General features: G+C 40.6%; 1 protein-coding gene across 2 annotated transcripts in view; it reads right to left on the bottom strand.

The window, feature by feature from the left end:
• The window catches only part of TRDMT1 (tRNA aspartic acid methyltransferase 1), a 40,369-nt gene extending 22,033 nt beyond the window's left edge, over positions 1-18,336 (bottom strand). Inside the window, exons 1-2 of one of the 2 annotated variants that reach the window (XM_063450780.1) lie at positions 18,247-18,336; positions 9,297-9,406 (exon numbers count right to left, since the gene is read on the bottom strand). In XM_063450780.1, the coding sequence (XP_063306850.1) occupies positions 9,297-9,406; positions 18,247-18,310 (174 nt within the window). In that variant the 5' untranslated portion in view covers positions 18,311-18,336. Of the gene's footprint in view, positions 1-9,296; positions 9,407-15,127; positions 15,169-18,246 lie in introns of those variants that run through there. The other variant, XM_063450781.1, reaches the window with a different exon arrangement.
• Positions 18,337-19,297: the final 961 nt, after the last annotated feature.

The following is a 19,297-nucleotide window of genomic DNA, read 5'->3' as shown; positions in this document are numbered from 1 at the left end:
GTTTTGACTTATGACAAAATAAAAAATTGTCAATTGGAAAAATAATCAATATTTCAATATATGGGATGTAAGAATGTAAAGTCATTACACACAAAAGGAATGAAGGCCAGCACTATTACTAAACAAAGCTCATACGTGGAAAAGGGATTCATTTTTTTCTACAGTGTTAAGCACTGAACACATTTATTGTACTTGGTACCAAAGGTTGTGGTAATCAAAACCAATATGTCAATTATTTGATAAGATATGTTGGCGCTTTATTAAAGCCAGCAATGACAAAAAATATCATCAAATAATAGGATGATTAGAAATGTCCAAAAAAGATAATTTCCTAACAACAAACACAAGGTTGAAGCTGTGATAATATAATATTATATAATATAATAGATAGCTATGCACGTGTCAGATTTGGTAATGTAATCAAGGATCGAATAAAGAGCTGTGTTCAGAATTAGGTGGAATTTAGTTGTGTGCAAATATACTATACAGTGTATATTCCTCATCATCTCTGAACTAAATCGAACGTTGGTCATCACTCAAGTACTGTCCCCATCTCTCCTTCCTATGAATCTAAACTTGTTTGTTACAATGTATTTGTTTTATTACTTTTATATATAGTGTACACAATATCCGAATACAATTTCCTCTTGCAGGATTTACCATTGATATTTTCCTTTTCCTTTTTTATTTCTTTCCACAATCCCGGTGTAATTTCACTATTCTTGTCTACTCAGAATACATGGCAGTAAACATCATCCACCAATCACATTGCAAGCATAACCTTTCGAACCAAATCCTAAGAAAGGGACTGTGGAAGGTTCACGGTAATTGAAGCCCACTAACAGCTAGATGTCAGGAAATTGACTATCCAGATATTCAAAGAACATGGTAATGTAATTTATTCTTTCCTTGTGTTTAATTTCTTCTGTAGACACATGTTGTATCATCTATTTTGCTTTATTTTCCAGTAGAACACATTCTTCTTAGCACGCTGATGGATATCCTACAATCCCGTTATCTTCTATTTTCCCCTTCAATAGGATTTTCATTCTCATTCTTATTATTGTTATTATTATTATTATTATTATTATTATTACTACTGACATTAGTATAGTTTATACATATTCCACAGAGCAGTACAATCGGGGAAAATAGACAAACCAATAGAAAAGGAATTAAGGACCCTGCCCATGAGATGAGACCTAGCATTTACAGCCAGGGTCTCTCTTTCCTTTTGGCCACTGGAGGTATCCCTAGGCTGTAATGTACACACTGCCCTTTCTCTGAAAAGACAGTGTTTACATGAAAATGCCTGCAGGAAATGAGTATACTCACCAGAACAACTACATTACGCTGTAGTTGTTCTGGTGACTATAGTGTCCCTTAACGTCCCAATGTGTTTCATGTGCTCAGAACATAGTATCTAGTAGAATGCACGTTAGTCCCACTCCATGATATTTTGTTTATTTTTAAGTCGTTCTAACTATTGGAAAAATTACAGGAAATTTACAGGAAGGTTTTATGGACATCCCTCTTTCTGAGGAGCATGAAATGTTAGAATTTAAAAATATATATATTTTTTAAAAACCTCTCAGTTGATTTAAATAATGTACATTTTCTCTAAATTTTTCTCAGTTGCTTTTAAATTGGTTAACACAACTCATACAACTTAAAAACGGTTTTGTTGCTGAATAATGCAATCAATTTCCTATTTTTTTTGTGATAAAAACACCAAAGAGAAACGCCTGACGTAAGAGCAACAAAATGTATGATAAATTGTGAGCACAGACAAGTGTATCCACTACATTTGAGATTTCAATTCCAAGTAGTGCACTAGACATCTTTCTTTTGAGACTAAATACAGCGCAGTTCTAATAAGTAACATAGAGAATAATGTTTAACACATTTTGTGCTTCACTTCAGCAATTTACTGCAGTGCTGATTTATCATTTAACCTTTGTACTATAGTGAATGATATTGTTAAGGCCAGTTTCTTAGAATCACCTGTCAAGTGTTCTTTAACTGAAAATCTAATCCCTGCACAAAAATACTGCGATAAGGAATAAACATACTGCATATACTGTGTAAAATTGTGACACAATCTAGATTAATACCTTGAAGATGAGGCTGCACAAACTGCATATTATATATTAAAATATTGTAATAAGCTCTTGATTGCCGGAGTGGAACACAGTGCAGCTTTGGAACATTGTGCAATGTACTTAACCCCCTTAACAACCAAAAACATGTATAACGTCATGATCCAAAGAAATGTGGCCAATCATGGTCTTTAGTGGGCTAAATATACACTCCAGGCACATAAACAAATTGGACATATCGTCAGCATTATCTAAGGTGGTGGGTAGATCTCTACACCAAAAGCCAAAGTTTAATGCACAAACAAAATGCATGCCTACCCTCTTCTCGGTTATTGTTGTACAAGTAATGATAATTTATAAATAAACATGGAAAATAATGTACTGATGGTGCTCTGTGTGGAGTGAATGGGACATTTAGGACAGTGGAAGTGTAAAAGAGCCAGGTGCATCTGAGGTGGCTTTCAGGTAATAATCAGCACAGGGAGACATCCAGTCAGTGGTGTATCTTGGTTTTGTGCTGCCCTAGGCAGGACAAAACTGAGACACCCCCCCCCCGCGCGCGTGCGCCACCCCCACCCAACCCTTCCCCCCTGCCCCGCTTTCTAAATACACACACATTCACTGACAGATACGCATACACTAGCTAACAGACACACACAGTCGGACACACACAGTCGGACACACACACACTAACAAACACACACAGTCGGACACACACACACACTAACAGACACACACAGTGAGACACACACACTAACAAACACACACAGTCGGACACACACACACACTAACAAACACACACAGTCAGACACACACACTAACAAACACACACAGTCAGACACACACACTAACAGACACACACAGTGAGACACACACACTAACAAACACACACAGTCGGACACACACACTAACAAACACACACAGTCGGACACACACACACTAACAAACACACACAGTCAGACACACACACTAACAAACACACACAGTCAGACACACACACTAACAGACACACACAGTGAGACACACACACTAACAAACACACACAGTCGGACACACACTAACAAACACACACAGTCGGACACACACACACTAACAAACACACACAGTCAGACACACACACTAACAAACACACACAGTCAGACACACACACTAACAGACACACACAGTGAGACACACACACTAACAAACACACACAGTCGGACACACACTAACAAACACACACAGTCGGACACACACACACTAACAAACACACACAGTCAGACACACACACACTAACAAACACACGCACACTAACAAACACACACAGTCTGACACACACACTAACAAACACACACAGTGAGACACACACACTAACAAACACACAGTCGGACACACACACACTAACAGACACACACTGTCGGACACACACACACACTAACAGACACACACAGTGAGACACACACACTAACAAACACACAGTCGGACACACACACACTAACAGACACACACTGTCGGACACACACACTAACAGACACACACACACTAACACACACACTGACACACACACTGACACACACACACACACACTAACAGACACACACACACACACACTAACAGACACACACACTAACAGACACACACACTAACAGACACACACACACACACTGTCAGACACACACAGTCAGACACACACACACACTCACATTAACACATTTTTTTTTTATTATTTACTCCCCCCCCCCCCCTCCCTACCTTTGGGAATGCTGGGGGTGGGGGGACGGCACTGGCGGGCAGGCTGGGCGGCCGGCAAGGGAGCTCTTCCCCTGAGCTCTCTGCTCAGCTCCCTTGCGCGCCGCCCGCAGAGTGAGGCTGGGAGGCGGAATATGACGTCATATTCCGGCTCCCAGTCTCACTCTGCGGGCGGCGCGCGAGGGAGCTGAGCAGAGAGCTCAGGGGAAGAGCTCCCTCGCCGGCCACCCAGCAACCAGCAACCAGCCCAGCATGTCTGTTAGCCGCAAGGCTAACAAGACATTTGCCTTGGGCATTTGGGGGCGGCGTTTTTTGCCGCCCCCTGGAAAATGCCGCCCAAGGCAAATGCCTTGTTTGCCTCGCGGCTAATACGCCCCTGCATCCAGTGTCTCTGTTTGGCAGTCGATTTATAATTAAATTAGTGAGGACAATCATACACACATGCATGCTCACTAATTCTAACTTACACGGCTACGGCAGGAGGATTTCAGTCAGTGTTTTGGTTAAAAGGGACAGTAAAACCAGTTTACTTCTGGAATCATAAGCTGGATCATTGTGGCTGCCAGTATTTCAAACAAATAAACGGTCTTTAAAAAGGATACTATATGTATCAAAACAATTTTTGCTTAATAAAAGCAGTTTGGATGTATAGATCATGCCCCTGAAGTCTCACTGTTCAATTTGCCGCCATTTAGGAGTTAAATCACTTTTGCTTCTGTTTATGCAGCCCTAGCCACATCTCCACTGGGTGTGACTGACAGAGCCTGCATGAAAATAAGGGTTACCTTTTCAATCAGATGTTAACTTATTTTAGAAGTTTTTATCTCCTGCTCTGTATATTGGCCTTTAAGCATGCACAGAAGACTATTTACAGAGGAGAAGATACAACATTTTAACTTAAACAGAATGCGTAATAAACAAAGTTTAAAAATTAGACCTCTCTTTACAGGAAGTGTTTAGGAATGCTGTGGAAGTCACGTGCAAGGGTGTGTGACTAGGGCTGTATAGACAAAGTTATTTCACTCTTAAATAGCAGAGTATTGAACAGTGAGACTGCAAGGGCATGATCTGTACACCAAAACCACTTAATTAACCTAAAGTTGTTTTGGTGCCTTTAGTGTCCATTTAATTAAACAGTTTAGCTACTTTAACAACTAAAGCAGGCATTCTGTTATAGCGATTGTGATACAAAGATTTGTATCTAACAGGATTTTTAAGCATGACACTCGGATCAAGTGGTGAACTATATCAAATGATACTGTATTAAGGTAAATGTTCAAAATGAGACAGTTAAGATACATAGTGATTCTAACACAGCCTTTAATGTAATAGTATATCATAATAAAATGCTCTCTAGACACTATACGCACTCAGACCACTTCAGCTCACTAAAGTGGTCTAGGTGCACTGTCCCTGTCAGTTTAACCATGCAACTGTAATTATTGCAGTTATTGAGAAACTGCAGTTATAACCATGCAGGGTTAACTCCACCTCTACTGGCTGTCTACCAGACAGCGACTAGAGGCACTTCCGGGTCGATAGGTGACTTTTGGTCACCTAACTGATGCTGGGCGTCCCCACGCTCTTTGTGAGGACATCCAGCATCTTCTATAACCCTATAGAAAAGCATTGATTTAATACTTCTCTATGGGTCTGTCCTAATGAGCACGCACGGCGAGTGGAGAAGAGCGGAAGCAAACCCAGACCATGTGCCAAAGGACAGCGACATTGGATTCAGTTAAGTGAATTAACCCGCCCCACTCTCTTCTAGCATTCCTTCCCTCATACATAGGGACTTTAACATCAGCAACCTCAAATATACAAATCTTTGTATCACAATCGCTATAACAGAATGCCTGCTTTAGTTGTTAAAGTAGCTAAACTGTTTAATTAAATGGACACTAAAGGCACCAAAACAACTTTAGGTTAATTAAGTGGTTTTGGTCTACGAGATACTGCTCTCTCCTGGTGCTCCTTCTACCTCTCCCAGCACTTTTACAGTGTTTCTTTCTCTGGCTCTGCCTTTTCTCCCCAACCCCTCTCTGTTGGTGTCCCCCAAGGTTCAGTCCTTAGTCCCCTACTGTTCTCCATCTATACTGCCTCCCTTGGCTTCCATTATCATTTATATGCAGATGACACGCAAATCTACCTGTCCTCTCCTGATCTATCTCCGCCCATCTTGACTCACATCTCTGACTGCCTCTCCGCGATTTCCAATTGGATGGCTGCTCACTTCCTCAACCTGTCAAAAACAGAACTTCTGGTCTTTCTTCCCTCAAGTGTTGCTACTCCTGTGTCCATCTCCCTCCAAGTCAACGGTGCCACCATCACCTCTACCTCGCAGGCTCGCTGCCTAGGTGTTGTCTTTGACTCCAAACTGTCCTTCACCCCTCATGTCCAGTCGATCGCCAAATCATGCCGCTTCCATCTCAAAAACATAGCTTCTCAGTGGCCTTACGTGTTTCCAGATTGCACCACTGCAATCTATTATGAATGCAGCAGCAAGGCTCATTTTCCTGTCCGCCCACACCTCCCCCTCTGTCAGTCCCTCAATTGGCTTCCAGTTAGATATATGGCTCAATTTAAGATTCTGGTGCTGGCTTACAAGTCCCTACATAATGCTGCTCCAACCTACCTATCCTCCCTAATACACAAGTATGTTCCGTCGAGGCCCCTGCATACTCCCACATCTGATGCTCGCCTCCCCCCCACCCCCAATTGACTCCTCTCCTACAACTGTCAAAAATAACCTACTAAGTTCTCAGTGATTACTTTTCTAGCAACCCATTTCATTACCCATACATATACCCTTTGAGTCACTATACCACTCCCTCTAGCATGTAAGCTCATTGAGCAGGGCCCTCAACCCCTCTGTTCCTGTACGTTCATTTGTCCGGTTACAATTACGTGTCTGTTAGTCCACCCATTGTTCAGCGCTACGGAATTTTACTTGCGCTATATAAATAATAATAATAATAATTACATATCTTTATACCTTATTGTTTAACTGTTTTTATCACACTGCAACACCAAGTATTGAATCGTTATTTCTATGCATGAGAAATGAGGATTCTTTGTTACACACACATTTTGGTTTTATCATATTCCCACCTCTTAGTGGCATGTCGAGTCTGATAGTTTTATGTTATTTACTTATAAAGACCCAGTGGGAAAGGATTGTAAATATCCCTTTCTAGATTAAAAAAATATCAAATCAAGCTAGCATTGAGCCAGCGTAGAGTTTCATACAAATGAAAATGCTGCAATAATAAATAACAGGAAGCTAAAGAATAGGTATGAAACCAAAAACATTGCTCTTTTTCCTCTATTTCAATAGAAAATATGTGCAGGAAATATTAGAACAAATCTTAAGTAAAATAAAGACTGGAGTTTCAAACACAAGTAAAATCTCAGCAATGTCCTTAATAATGTGCAGTTGGAGGACTGAAACCAGATAGCTACATAAGAAAGCAATCATATTTGAGAATACATTGTGTTTTTACATTTAACATTTGGACTTACTCCAGCAACATTTTCTGAAAAAGGTTCAGCTTTAGGAGAAAAATCTCTGCCTGTCTGACACACGTTCACCGCCTCTCCCCTCCAGAGTCACAAAAATTAACAAATGTGATGTGCATTATGTGCATGAGGTGAGAGCCAAAGAATTGGTGTCTGCCATGTCGCCTTTGTGATCACAACTGACAAACACTGATAAAGCCTCCCCTCTCCCCCCCCCCCCCCCCCCCCATCATAAATTATGGGGTATAAAGGGCCCAGGAACCTAATACACATTATTACCAATGGATTGTATCCACCACCCCACCCAAACATGTCCTAGGTTTGCTTACATACATTGTTATTATGCTACGCATCTACAAACATTACCGGAGTTATATTTCTGAATGGTTACTTGTTTTTACTCACCGATTTACAGAAAAATCCATGAGTTATAATCTGTTTCATTCTCCCAAGTGGAATAACTTTATATGCTCAACTTTATGCTCTACAACTATCCACTGTACCATGTTAGACAACTGTTATAAATCTGGTAGAACTGTCTGGTTTTGGGACCAGTGACTTCCTGTACTGGTTTACTTTTCCAATGTCCTGATCATCAGGGGGGGGGGGGGGGGGTGAGGGGGGAGTCAGACACCTTCTAAAAAGCATGTGCTCAATAACATCTAGAGATTTTGGAGTATTTGTTGCATGAGCTTCCAATATTGAAAGGTGTATTGCCATTCTAAGTACAGTATTGTAGCCGTTCTAAGTAGCTAGAGAATGATAAGTGTTAAATAACACATATATGGGTATGGTAAACACAGTGCCACCCACGCCGTTCCGATCTGTCCTGGTTTTACCTTGATTACTATGTTCTACCTGTCTGTAATAATAAGCAAGGGCCAGTTTATAGTTCATACTATCAGGGGCGTACCTAGGGCATTTGGCACCTGGGGCGGATCATGTGTTTTGAACCCCCCCAACCACCAAGCTTTAAAATGTAAAAAACCCACATATTTTTTTTAATGTTTTCAAGAATATTTAAACTCCTGCACATGGCCTTCACAAAACCCCTGTTATAACAGATCTTGGTATCAGCATCTTTTCTATTTTCCTAAATCGACTTTAACACTCTTTTTTGTCAGGGTATTATTAAAGGAACACATACAAGATGGTGGATGATTTGTTTATGTAAACTTACTCCTCTGCTTTACTTTGTAAATAGTATGAAACCCTCTCAGAAGTTGTGTAGATACATTACGGAAAAACAGACATCGTTTACGGTACAGTATTGCACGTTTATTGTACAGTATTGCATTTAAAGAAGAGGTTCCGAGCACTAAAGAATGCATTTCATGCATTAACCACAACGTACTCACCATGGCCCCACCTGAATATTACTTAGGACATTGGCCACAAAGCATCCCAGACGGCTCATTTAAAAATTCACAAACTTAAACTTGTTTTTTTTATGGGTCTAATGTTTAAACATTCATTAACAGGCATCAAGTTTAGAGCTAATCCATTTGTTTCCAATAACTTTAAAGGAAAAAACTTTTCAATTTGTTTAACCCCTTAAGGACACATGACAGAAATATTCCGTCATGATTCCCTTTTATTCCAGAAGTTGTGTCCTTAACAGGTTAATTCCGTAACTGATGAGATTGTTAAAGAGAACTTTTCCAGTAAATTCTACTGCAGAGTATACTATAGAGTTCTATGTGCGGAGGACTACGGTATAACACAGATACACTGCTCTTCTAAGCAACTGTAGCATTCTATAAAGTTGTGAGTAATTTCTACCCATAATTCTCCAAAGGCCGTATGCAGGGAATCCTGGGATATTTTGAAATGGCTTTAGATTCTGGGGTGGTAAAACAATACAAACCATTTCATTGCCCCTTAGAAGGGAATTAAAAAAATATCACGTTACTTGTACACTTAGGATAACATATAAATATATAAACTCACCTCTATAGTCTTTGCCCAAAGTGGCGTTTTGGGAAAATTGTATTTGTAGACTACATTGGCAGTAGTATTAACATCCACAGCAGCAACAACCTCAGCAGATATTGCACTTTCTAAAACAAAAGAAAAGGATCTTGCTATGAATTTTGAATTCCTCAAGCTCAAATAAACTTTTAAAGTAAATGCATAGATATTTAATTATCAGCAGGGTTTCTACAATCACTGTCAGACAGTGAATCATTAGAGAATAGTCAGGCACACCTGCAACAGGTAACTGAACAGTGACATCTAGTGTACACAATAATTAAACCATTGACAGGTAAAGTGAATAACATTGATTATATTGTTACAATATCACCTGTCAAGGGGTGGGATATATTAAGAGCGATGAAACAGTCAGTTCTTAAATTTAATGTGTTGGAAGCAGGAACAAATGGGCACTCATAAAGACCGGAGTGACTTCAACAAGAGCCAAATAGTGATGGCTAGACAACAGTGGTTAGTATCTACCAAAAGTAGTGCAAGGAAGAAGAACTGGTGAACCGGCATCAGAGTCATGGGTCGCCCAAGACTAAATGATGCACGTGGGGAGTGAAGGCTGGTCTGTCAGGTCAGATCACACAGAAGAAATACTGCAGCTCAAATAGCTAAAACACATGATAAAAAGGTGTCACAACACATAGTGCACCACAGTTTGCTGCGTATGGGGCATGGTAGTTGCAGACCAGTCAGAGTGCCCATGATGACCCCTGTTCCCCACCAAAAGCACCTTTAATGGGGTCTTGAGCATCAGAACTGGACCATGTACCATTAAAGGATCTGCTACTAACGTCTTTGTGCCAGATACCACAGGACACATTCACAGGTCTTGTGTAGACCATGTGTCAATGAATCAGAGTGGTTTTGACAGTAGAAAAGGAACTTACACGATATTAGACAGGTGGTTTTAATATTGTGGCTGATCAGTGTATACCACAAGTTCGGAGTAAGGAGGACTTCCTGTTCAGATAATATGAACTAAGGTGTATATTGCAATGTTAGACGATGTCTAGAATATTTCCAAAGTTATTATTCTAAAAATCTCATTCTTACCGAACGTAATTGTCATATTTCTACTCTTACATTTTATATACACCTTACATTTCCAATCTAGGAAAAATAATAAAAGTAAAATCAGAGCTTTGCAATCTTAATCTCAATTTTTATTAAGGAAAGGTACAGTTGCTGAAATAGACAGAAAACCATATTCAATGTACAGGGAGTGCAGAATTATTAGGCAAGTTGTATTTTTGAGGATTAATTTTATTATTGAACAACAACCATGTTCTCAATGAACCCAAAAAACTCATTAATATCAAAGCTGAATATTTTTGGAAGTAGTTTTTAGTTTGTTTTTAGTTATAGCTATTTTAGGGGGATATATGTGTGTGCAGGTGACTATTACTGTGCATAATTATTAGGCAACTTAACAAAAAAACAAATATATACCCATTTCAATTATTTATTTTTACCAGTGAAACCAATATCTCAACATTCACAAATATACATTTCTGACATTCAAAAATATAACAAAAACAAATCAGTGACCAATATAGCCACCTTTCTTTGCAAGGACACTCAAAAGCCTGCCATCCATGGATTCTGTCAGTGTTTTGATCTGTTCACCATCAACATTGCGTGCAGTAGCAACCACAGCCACCCAGACACTGTTCAGAGAGGTGTACTGTTTTCCCTCCTTGTAAATCTCACATTTGATGATGGACCACAGGTTCTCAATGGGGTTCAGATCAGGTGAACAAGGAGGCCATGTCATTAGATTTTCTTCTTTTATACCCTTTCTTGCCAGCCACGCTGTGGAGTACTTGGACGCGTGTGATGGAGCATTGTCCTGCATGAAAATCATGTTTTTCTTGAAGGATGCAGACTTCTTCCTGTACCACTGCTTGAAGAAGGTGTCTTCCAGAAACTGGCAGTAGGACTGGGAGTTGAGCTTGACTCCATCCTCAACCCGAAAAGGCCCCACAAGCTCATCTTTGATGATACCAGCCCAAACCTGTACTCCACCTCCACCTTGCTGGCGTCTGAGTCGGACTGGAGCTCTCTGCCCTTTACCAATCCATCCATCTGGCCCATCAAGACTCACTCTCATTTCATCAGTCCATAAAACCTTAGAAAAATCAGTCTTGAGATATTTCTTGGCCCAGTCTTGACGTTTCAGCTTGTGTGTCTTGTTCAGTGGTGGTCATCTTTCAGCCTTTCTTACCTTGGCCATGTCTCTGAGTATTGCACACCTTGTGCTTTTGGGCTTTTCTCAGTTCATGGGCAGTTATTTTGCGCCTTGGTTTCTCCACACGCTTCTTGCGACCCTGTTGACTATTTTGAATGAAACGCTTGATTGTTCGATGATCGCACTTCAGAAGCTTTGCAATTTTAAGAGTGCTGCATCCCTCTGCAAGATATCTCACTATTTTTGACTTTTCTGAGCCTGTCAAGTCCTTCTTTTGACCCATTTTGCCAAAGGAAAGGAAGTTGCCTAATAATTATGCACACCTGATATAGGGTGTTGATGTCATTAGACCACACCCCTTCTCATTACAGAGATGCACATCACCTAATATGCTTAATTGGTAGTAGGCTTTCGAGCCTATACAGCTTGGAGTAAGACAACATGCATAAAGAGGATGATGTGGTCAAAATACTCATTTGCCTAATAATTCTGCACTCCCTGTATAGTACATAACAAGAACAAATAAAAGCTTGCTGAAATACTTTATGTTTGAAGAGTGTGTCCTCTTTTTTTACATTTACAAAAAGTAATGATTTCAACAAAAATTAGCACTTTGCTAAATTGGCCTTGTTACATTCACCTAGTTGTCAATCATTCAAAGGGTCCTATTGCTTCCTGGTTTGGTTAGCTCAGTTGAGATAAACTCAAGAGGCAACAATTGCACAGAGCACCTGCCTTGCATAGACTTCTCATTGAGCAAGGCGCAACTAGCAAGGCGCACAAATTTAAAACCAAAGGAAAGAAAAAGTTATCTGCGCTCTTTCCAGGTCCCTTTGTATTTTTAAACAAATGGAGGTTTTTAGTTACCCCCAATGGCCATGAGAGGGTATGTCCGCCTTGATGTGGCAGGTGGGCATACCCTCTCATGGCCATTGGAGGTTTCTAAAAACCTCCATTTGTTTAAAAATACATAGGGATGTGGAAAGAGTGCAGGTAACTTTTTCTTTCCTTTGGTTTTAAATTTGTGCGCCTTGCTAGTTGTGATGCCAATACTGTAATATACTAATGTAAAAACATACTGGATACCGCACTCACCAAATAACCCAGGTGCTCTGAAGCCAGGGCTGGCCAGCCCTCCCAAGATATGCAAAATAAATAACGGTTCAGGTGCTCCGGGATAACAGAAATATCAGCTTTATTGGGGCAAAAGCAGCAACTTTTTGACCCTCAGCATCATACTAGCTTATCAAACTTTTGCAGAGTGTTAGAAATAAACTTCCAAACTGGGTAAAGTGGAGTGAGTGAGTGATTGAGTGAGGGAGCTTCTATTACTTTTCAAACACCCCTAATCCCTCTGTTCCTCTCTGTAGTAGTGCCAGTCTAATCAGCAGCAGCAACAACACAAATACATTATGCAACAAACGTGGTTGATACACTTTCCGTTTTATTTCTTTGCAAGTAAGCGTATTTGGGCTGCATGCCAAATTTCTTTCAATCTAAATTCAGCTATATGTGGCGGCTTAAACATTTCCTACACTGCTCAGAAACCTTAGCGTACAGGTAGGCAACTTTATAGTAGTAATATGCCAAAACAAGATTTTGCAGTCCCTTGGCACGCCAATCCTATTTTTTTTTACATCGAGGTGTGTGTTCAGCTTGTGTTATTTATAGGTGCTGCATTTGCTTTGTAGGCCATTATACTGTATATGTGCATGAGAGGTTTGTGGTGGCGTTGTGTATGGGGCACTTTCAAACCGATCTATGGGGGGAGGTCGGGGGTACCTAGACAGTCAAACAGGCACTATAATGCCAGGAATGCATGTTTGTATACCCAGCACTATAGTGTTTCTTTAAAGGGAAAGTATAATTGTTACATACCTGTTATCCATTATTTGTCTGTTATTTCAACAGGCAGATTGGGCTTTGAAACCTCACCTCGTTCTGCTCTGCGGGTGATATCACATTATGCATTACAAAACGTAATACAGGGTGTGAGTGACACTGCGTATTGGTCAACCACATGATCTCAGGGCAACACCAGCCTGACCAACGTAGAGTTACACGTCTGGGTGGTAGCAATTAATTCAGTCTCCCTAGAAACTGATATGCTGGGAGAGAGGCTGAGGATGCAGTGCGATTACCACTCCACTGCTCTTCCAACATATTATTATTATTTATAAAGCGACAACTAATTCCGCAGTGCTATACAATGGATGCCCTAACAGACACGTATTCATAAGCAGACGAGTTGGACGCACGGGAACAGAGGAGTTGAGGGCACTGTTCAATGTGCTTACATGTTAGAGGGAGTGGGTTAAGGGTAGGATAGAAAAGAAGGTTGTTAGAACAGCATTCCGTGAGGGCTTAATGTTTTTTTTTTTTTTTTTTTTTTTTTTTATGAGAGTTGCAGAAGAGGAATCAGGGTGCGGGGAGGGAGAGATGTTAACAGTTTAATTGATACACTTTCCTGAATAAGTGAGTTTTCAATGATTTCTGGAAGGAATGGAAACTGGGTGAATGTCTAATGGAGAGGGGAAGGGAGTTCCATAGAAACGATGCAGCCCTCAAGAAGTCTTGAAGGCAAGCATCAGAGGTAGGAGTACGAATACTGAATATTACTTTACTGAGAGAGTAGTGGATGCGTGGAAATGCCTTCCAGCTGAAGTGGTAGAGGTTAACACAGTAAAGGAGTTTAAGCATGTGTGGGATAGGCATAAGGCTATCCTAACTATAAGATAAGGCCAGGGACTAATGAAAAATTGGGCAGACTAGATGGGCTGAATGGTTCTTATCTCCTGTCACATTCTAGGTTTTCTATGAATAGAGGGTAGACGTAGGAAATAACATTGGAAGCCAAAGGAACTGATTAGTTTACCAAGGGAGGTATATCACTAGACAAAAGCCACAGAAAGCATCTACTATGGAGTGTAATGCAACTAATACGGGTTAGACCGGGACTTGTTTGTGCTGCTTCTGGACAAATATTAAAGTTACCCTAGCTCAAGCGTTGATTTTAATAAACACATATAATATAAAAGATACACAACGCTAAAATATGTAATATAGACAAAGCCTTATTTTACCAGGAAGACTCTACCAATCAAGAGTCCTTTGTCCTGGTCTATAGAGTCAGATCTTATCCCATAACATTCTGTCCATTAGACTTCTGTGCGATAATTGGTTTCTCCTCCACCCACATTTCCATTTAGCACATGGTATCCATGGAACTGTGAAATAAAACAATGGCATCTATATCATGGCGTTTGTCGGTTTATACCCAGCCTGGTTCACAGTTTTGTAAATGGGACAATTGTGTGAAGCACCAACTTATGCTCCTTGCATAGGTTAAAGTGTAAGGCTGAACCTTCCCTCTACTAAACTTGTATTAACTTCATCCAGACCACAAACGCTGATTGTTATGTACCAATTTATTTTAAGCCAACATTACACAATATGACACAGCCTTTAAAAAATAACCTATTGATTAATGGAACATTTTAAGCACAGTTGCCAGAAAATGAACGTGTCAGTTGCTTAGAGGCATTCAACGCAAAATTTAATTTTGCAGATGGCAAGTAGTGTGCTTCCCACATGTTATCTTGATTACCTTGCTTGATTAGGCTTTCAATAGGGCAACATAACAAAATGTGCTGTGTCCGATCTAATTTCAGTAGGAAAAGTGACAGTATGGCAAGAGGCGGGGGGGGGGGATGGGCCGAGATGTGTGCAAGCATATCCGCAGCTAATAGAGATCCAGACTAGGAGGGGTGAGAGGTTATAAGAACCATATGTTGTACTGGGCAGTATGACAACATCTGCAAAAAATGTGGTTAAGTCAGTATAACAGCAGTCAACGTCCAATGGCCTTGATGCTAAGAAAGTATTTAGATGATTATTCTCACACACACTCCCTGCCATGCAGACGCTCACTCAATGCAGACTTTTTCCCAAAGTAATTTAATTAGTGAGACAGGATTAATGCCTAAAAATAGAACTTTTAGAGAGACAGCAATAGGCTGAATAATAGTGGGGATTCTGGAACATGGACAGATGATATTGTAGTGAGAGACAGCCTACAATATTAAATTTTTTTTTAAAGACAGGCATTCATTTTTTTCAAGTATATCTTTATATCTAACATTAGAGAAGACAGGTAGTTGGTTCAACAGCTAATCCCCAATTTGGAAATACATCATAGGTAATAGACATAGGCATATCAGTAAGAAACGGAAATAAGAAAGAAAGTATAATTTGTCATCCAGAGAGGCGTGGGAAGTGGAAGAGCTCGCACCCGCAGGGAATGAATCATGACCCTGTAATTGGGCTTGAGAATACCAGCTAAAGGACTGGAATGAGACACACAAGGATATTCCTATGGAATCTGTTAACTGTGGAATAGATGGAGACCATTTTCAAAGGCGGCTTTAACATGTTAATTGTTAAGCATAAGCCCAGTCACTATGAATTACGGCCTGAATACACAAATTCACGGAAGAAATTAAGGGTAGAATGGCTTCTACTCAAATGATGGAAAATAGCCTTATTATCATATGCTGATAATGTAAGGAGCAATGCTCTTTCACCTTTGCAAAAGCATTTTTTTTCCCCTTAAGAAGCGATCTTAGGACATTGTTAGTAAGTGTGACAAATTAGCTCTGCATGACCACAATTAGGCAAATAGTTGCCTATAATGAAGATGAATTAGCCTGGGTGACTTTAGCGGTCCGTTAAAGATTATTATTTTATTATTTACATAGCGCCATCAGATTCTGTAGCGCTGTACAAGATGACACACTTGTTTCTGACACTAAAACTATGATTTTAACTTTTATTCTTCAAAGCAAATAGAAGTTAGTTTTACATCACTCTAATGTAGTTTGCAAACATTGGCATTCACAACGTTACATGTCCTTGCAGTAGGGAGAGTCCTTGTTTGTATACAAACTTGATAACTGTGTTCCCATACGCTTATAATGATCCACTCACAAAAAAAGGAAAACATGCTTTTGGAAAAACAATAGCATAAAGACTAATGCTAAAGGCAACTGTACACTAGCCATGTAGGGTATTATATAAGTAACTTAAAAAAAAAAAAAAGGGAAACTATAATGCCAGGAAAACAAACTCATTTTACTGGCACTACATAGCTTACCCCTCTGTTAAGCCACCCCGTGATGCAGTAGGGGTTATTGACCCCTTCTGTCACTTACCTGGGTCCGTAAAAATGTCACTGGGTTATATGTGTTCAAGTATTGGTGTTGTTGTGTTTGTGGATAAAGAGGCATTGTGGCTACAGCGTGAGGCTATATGAGGAATGTCAGTGTAATGTGGTAAAATCAGGTGGACAAGGGTTTATGGAATAAGTATAAGCCCCATAGACCAAAATGAGACAGTCCAGACTGGAAATCCCTTCCAGGTTAGGAAGGGATCTGCCAGTAGCCAACATGCCCTCTAAACTGTGCAACTGTATAGAACTTTAAGGGTGTTTGACTGGAAGGTAGCAGAACAACATGCATGGAGATAGTCCTTATTTATTAGGGCTTATTCATCCTGTGATGCAACAATCACAATGCCTACAAATAATAACAAGGCACGAAAAAAAAGCTTTTAATTTTAAACGGCATTTGAGGATTTTTCTATATAATAAAGGACAATGTGGATACTATATCCATACAGGTCATGTAGAATTCTGAACTCTCAATGCATCTGTCAGTTTTAAAAATGTTTCATAACCGAAGGTAACATATTTGTCACTGTTATTCATTATTACAAGATACTCTTTTTTTAAAAAAAAAGTGCACATGCATAAAATTGTTGAATCGGTAGAGCATAATACTGTATTGCAATAAAAAGGGCACATAAACCCCTTTAAGGACCAAACTTCTGGAATAAAAAGGAATCATGACATGTCACACATGTCATGTGTCCTTAAGGGGTTAAAGCTCTAACCAACTCTAGCCCCTCTTACATTTCTTCATAGGTATGCCCTTTCTTGGTCTCTCAGCTCTTCTGGTGACCTTCTCCTGTCCGCTGCTCACACCCTTACTGCCAACTCGCACTTGCAGGACTTCTTGCGGGCGGCTCCTTTCCTTTGGAACAGCCTGCCTACCCCCGTCAGACTCTACCCTAGTCTTCAATTGTTTAAAAAGTCCCTCAGAACACATCTGTTCAGAAATGCTCATGGACTCTCAGAGAAACGTACCTATACCTATCCATATCTGTCTCTTTCTCTCCTAAAGAGCCACACTCCACTCTCTCTTCCAGTTATGCTACTTTTCCACCATGTCATGGTATTTTGCGCTTTACCAAAACAGTAACACCTGAATATTGTCATTTAGCGCTGCTGCCTATAATGTAACTATATATGGGACAGCAACCCTTTCACACAAACATCCTCACAGCACCCACCCAGTACTAAAGCCAATACTCTGTATTCAGGGTTCTCCAAACTCTGTCCCTCCAGTTGTGGCTGAACTACAACTCCCATGATTCTTTGAATGGAATAGATAGCCACAGAATCATGGGAGTTGTAGTTCAGCATAATCTGCAGGGCCAGAGTTTGGAGAACCGTGCTGTGTATATCTACATACAGTGGACAGTTTCAGGCCAGGAATACACAAGTTAACAATGGAAGGGACATGTGCAGAATGAAGTGGAAAAATAACTATACTTTTGGAGATTTTTGAATTGAGAGTGTTACCCAGCAGCCACAGCGCTGGTGTTTACCTGCCAGGCCGCAGTGCATGCCCCCAATACCGCTATACAGCTCCAACACCCGCAGGGGAGCCATGCCTTCACTCTGCTGTGTGAGCCAGGTCGCGGTGCATCATCTTTCCCCGTCCGCGAACAACCCGAGCAGTGTGGATCCGTTCCGTGTAAACTTTCAGTTCCCGGTGCTCTGCTTTCTATATTGCGAGCAGAGAATTGCAGTGTCCTGGGTTGGATGGATACAGTGATAAATAATAATCTAAATATATAATGGTGCTTTCAGGAATCCCGGGAGCGATTCAAATTCACTTAATTGAAATATTTTACTGCTGTAGAAAAATGTTGCTACCTGCTTTCTAGTAAATAAAAAATACAATAGTAATTGTTGTAATGTAATGCCTACAGTGAGTATTTCAATGTGTTTCTAGTTACACATAATATAGGGTATTAATGATGATGTGCAGTGCATGCATACCTCCCAATTGTCCCTATTTAGGAGGGACAGTCCCCTATTCTGGGACCAAATACCTCTGCCCCTATTTTCTATCCTAATGTGCCTCCTTTATAGGACATCCATATTGTTGCTGTGTTTGAGTGTATAATAGCGCCCACAGCAATAATACTGTAATCAGTGTGTTTAGAAATCAGTCTGTGTAAATATGATATATTGCGGGGGAGCGGAGCCTAGCATCCAGGCTGAGTGGTTGTGCTGGACCTCAGCTCCCGCTTACACATACACATTTTGTGGATAATCCCCCTAAAGAACGGCGCACCTACTCCCTGGAGTGGAGCTATGATGAAAGGGACACCGGGAACATCACTTAGATACCCAGAACGAGCATGTAACCCCCGGGAAACCCCACATCACACCCTGAGGCCTAAACGGTCGCTCCCCACGCTAACGGTCCTGAACATGGATTCCTCTGGGCTCTCATCTCCTACCCCCCACCCCCCCCTCTGGACCGATGGGGGTCATCTCGGTCTAAAACAAGCTACTGGGGTAACAGATACGAGCGGCACTTACAGCCAGGTGACTGGCAAAACCAAGGCAGCAGAGCACATGGAGCGT

This window comes from Pelobates fuscus, chromosome 4, assembly GCF_036172605.1.
Source record: "Pelobates fuscus isolate aPelFus1 chromosome 4, aPelFus1.pri, whole genome shotgun sequence".
Taxonomy (NCBI): Eukaryota; Metazoa; Chordata; class Amphibia; order Anura; family Pelobatidae; genus Pelobates; species Pelobates fuscus.
This window is presented reverse-complemented; position numbering and strand designations above follow the sequence as displayed.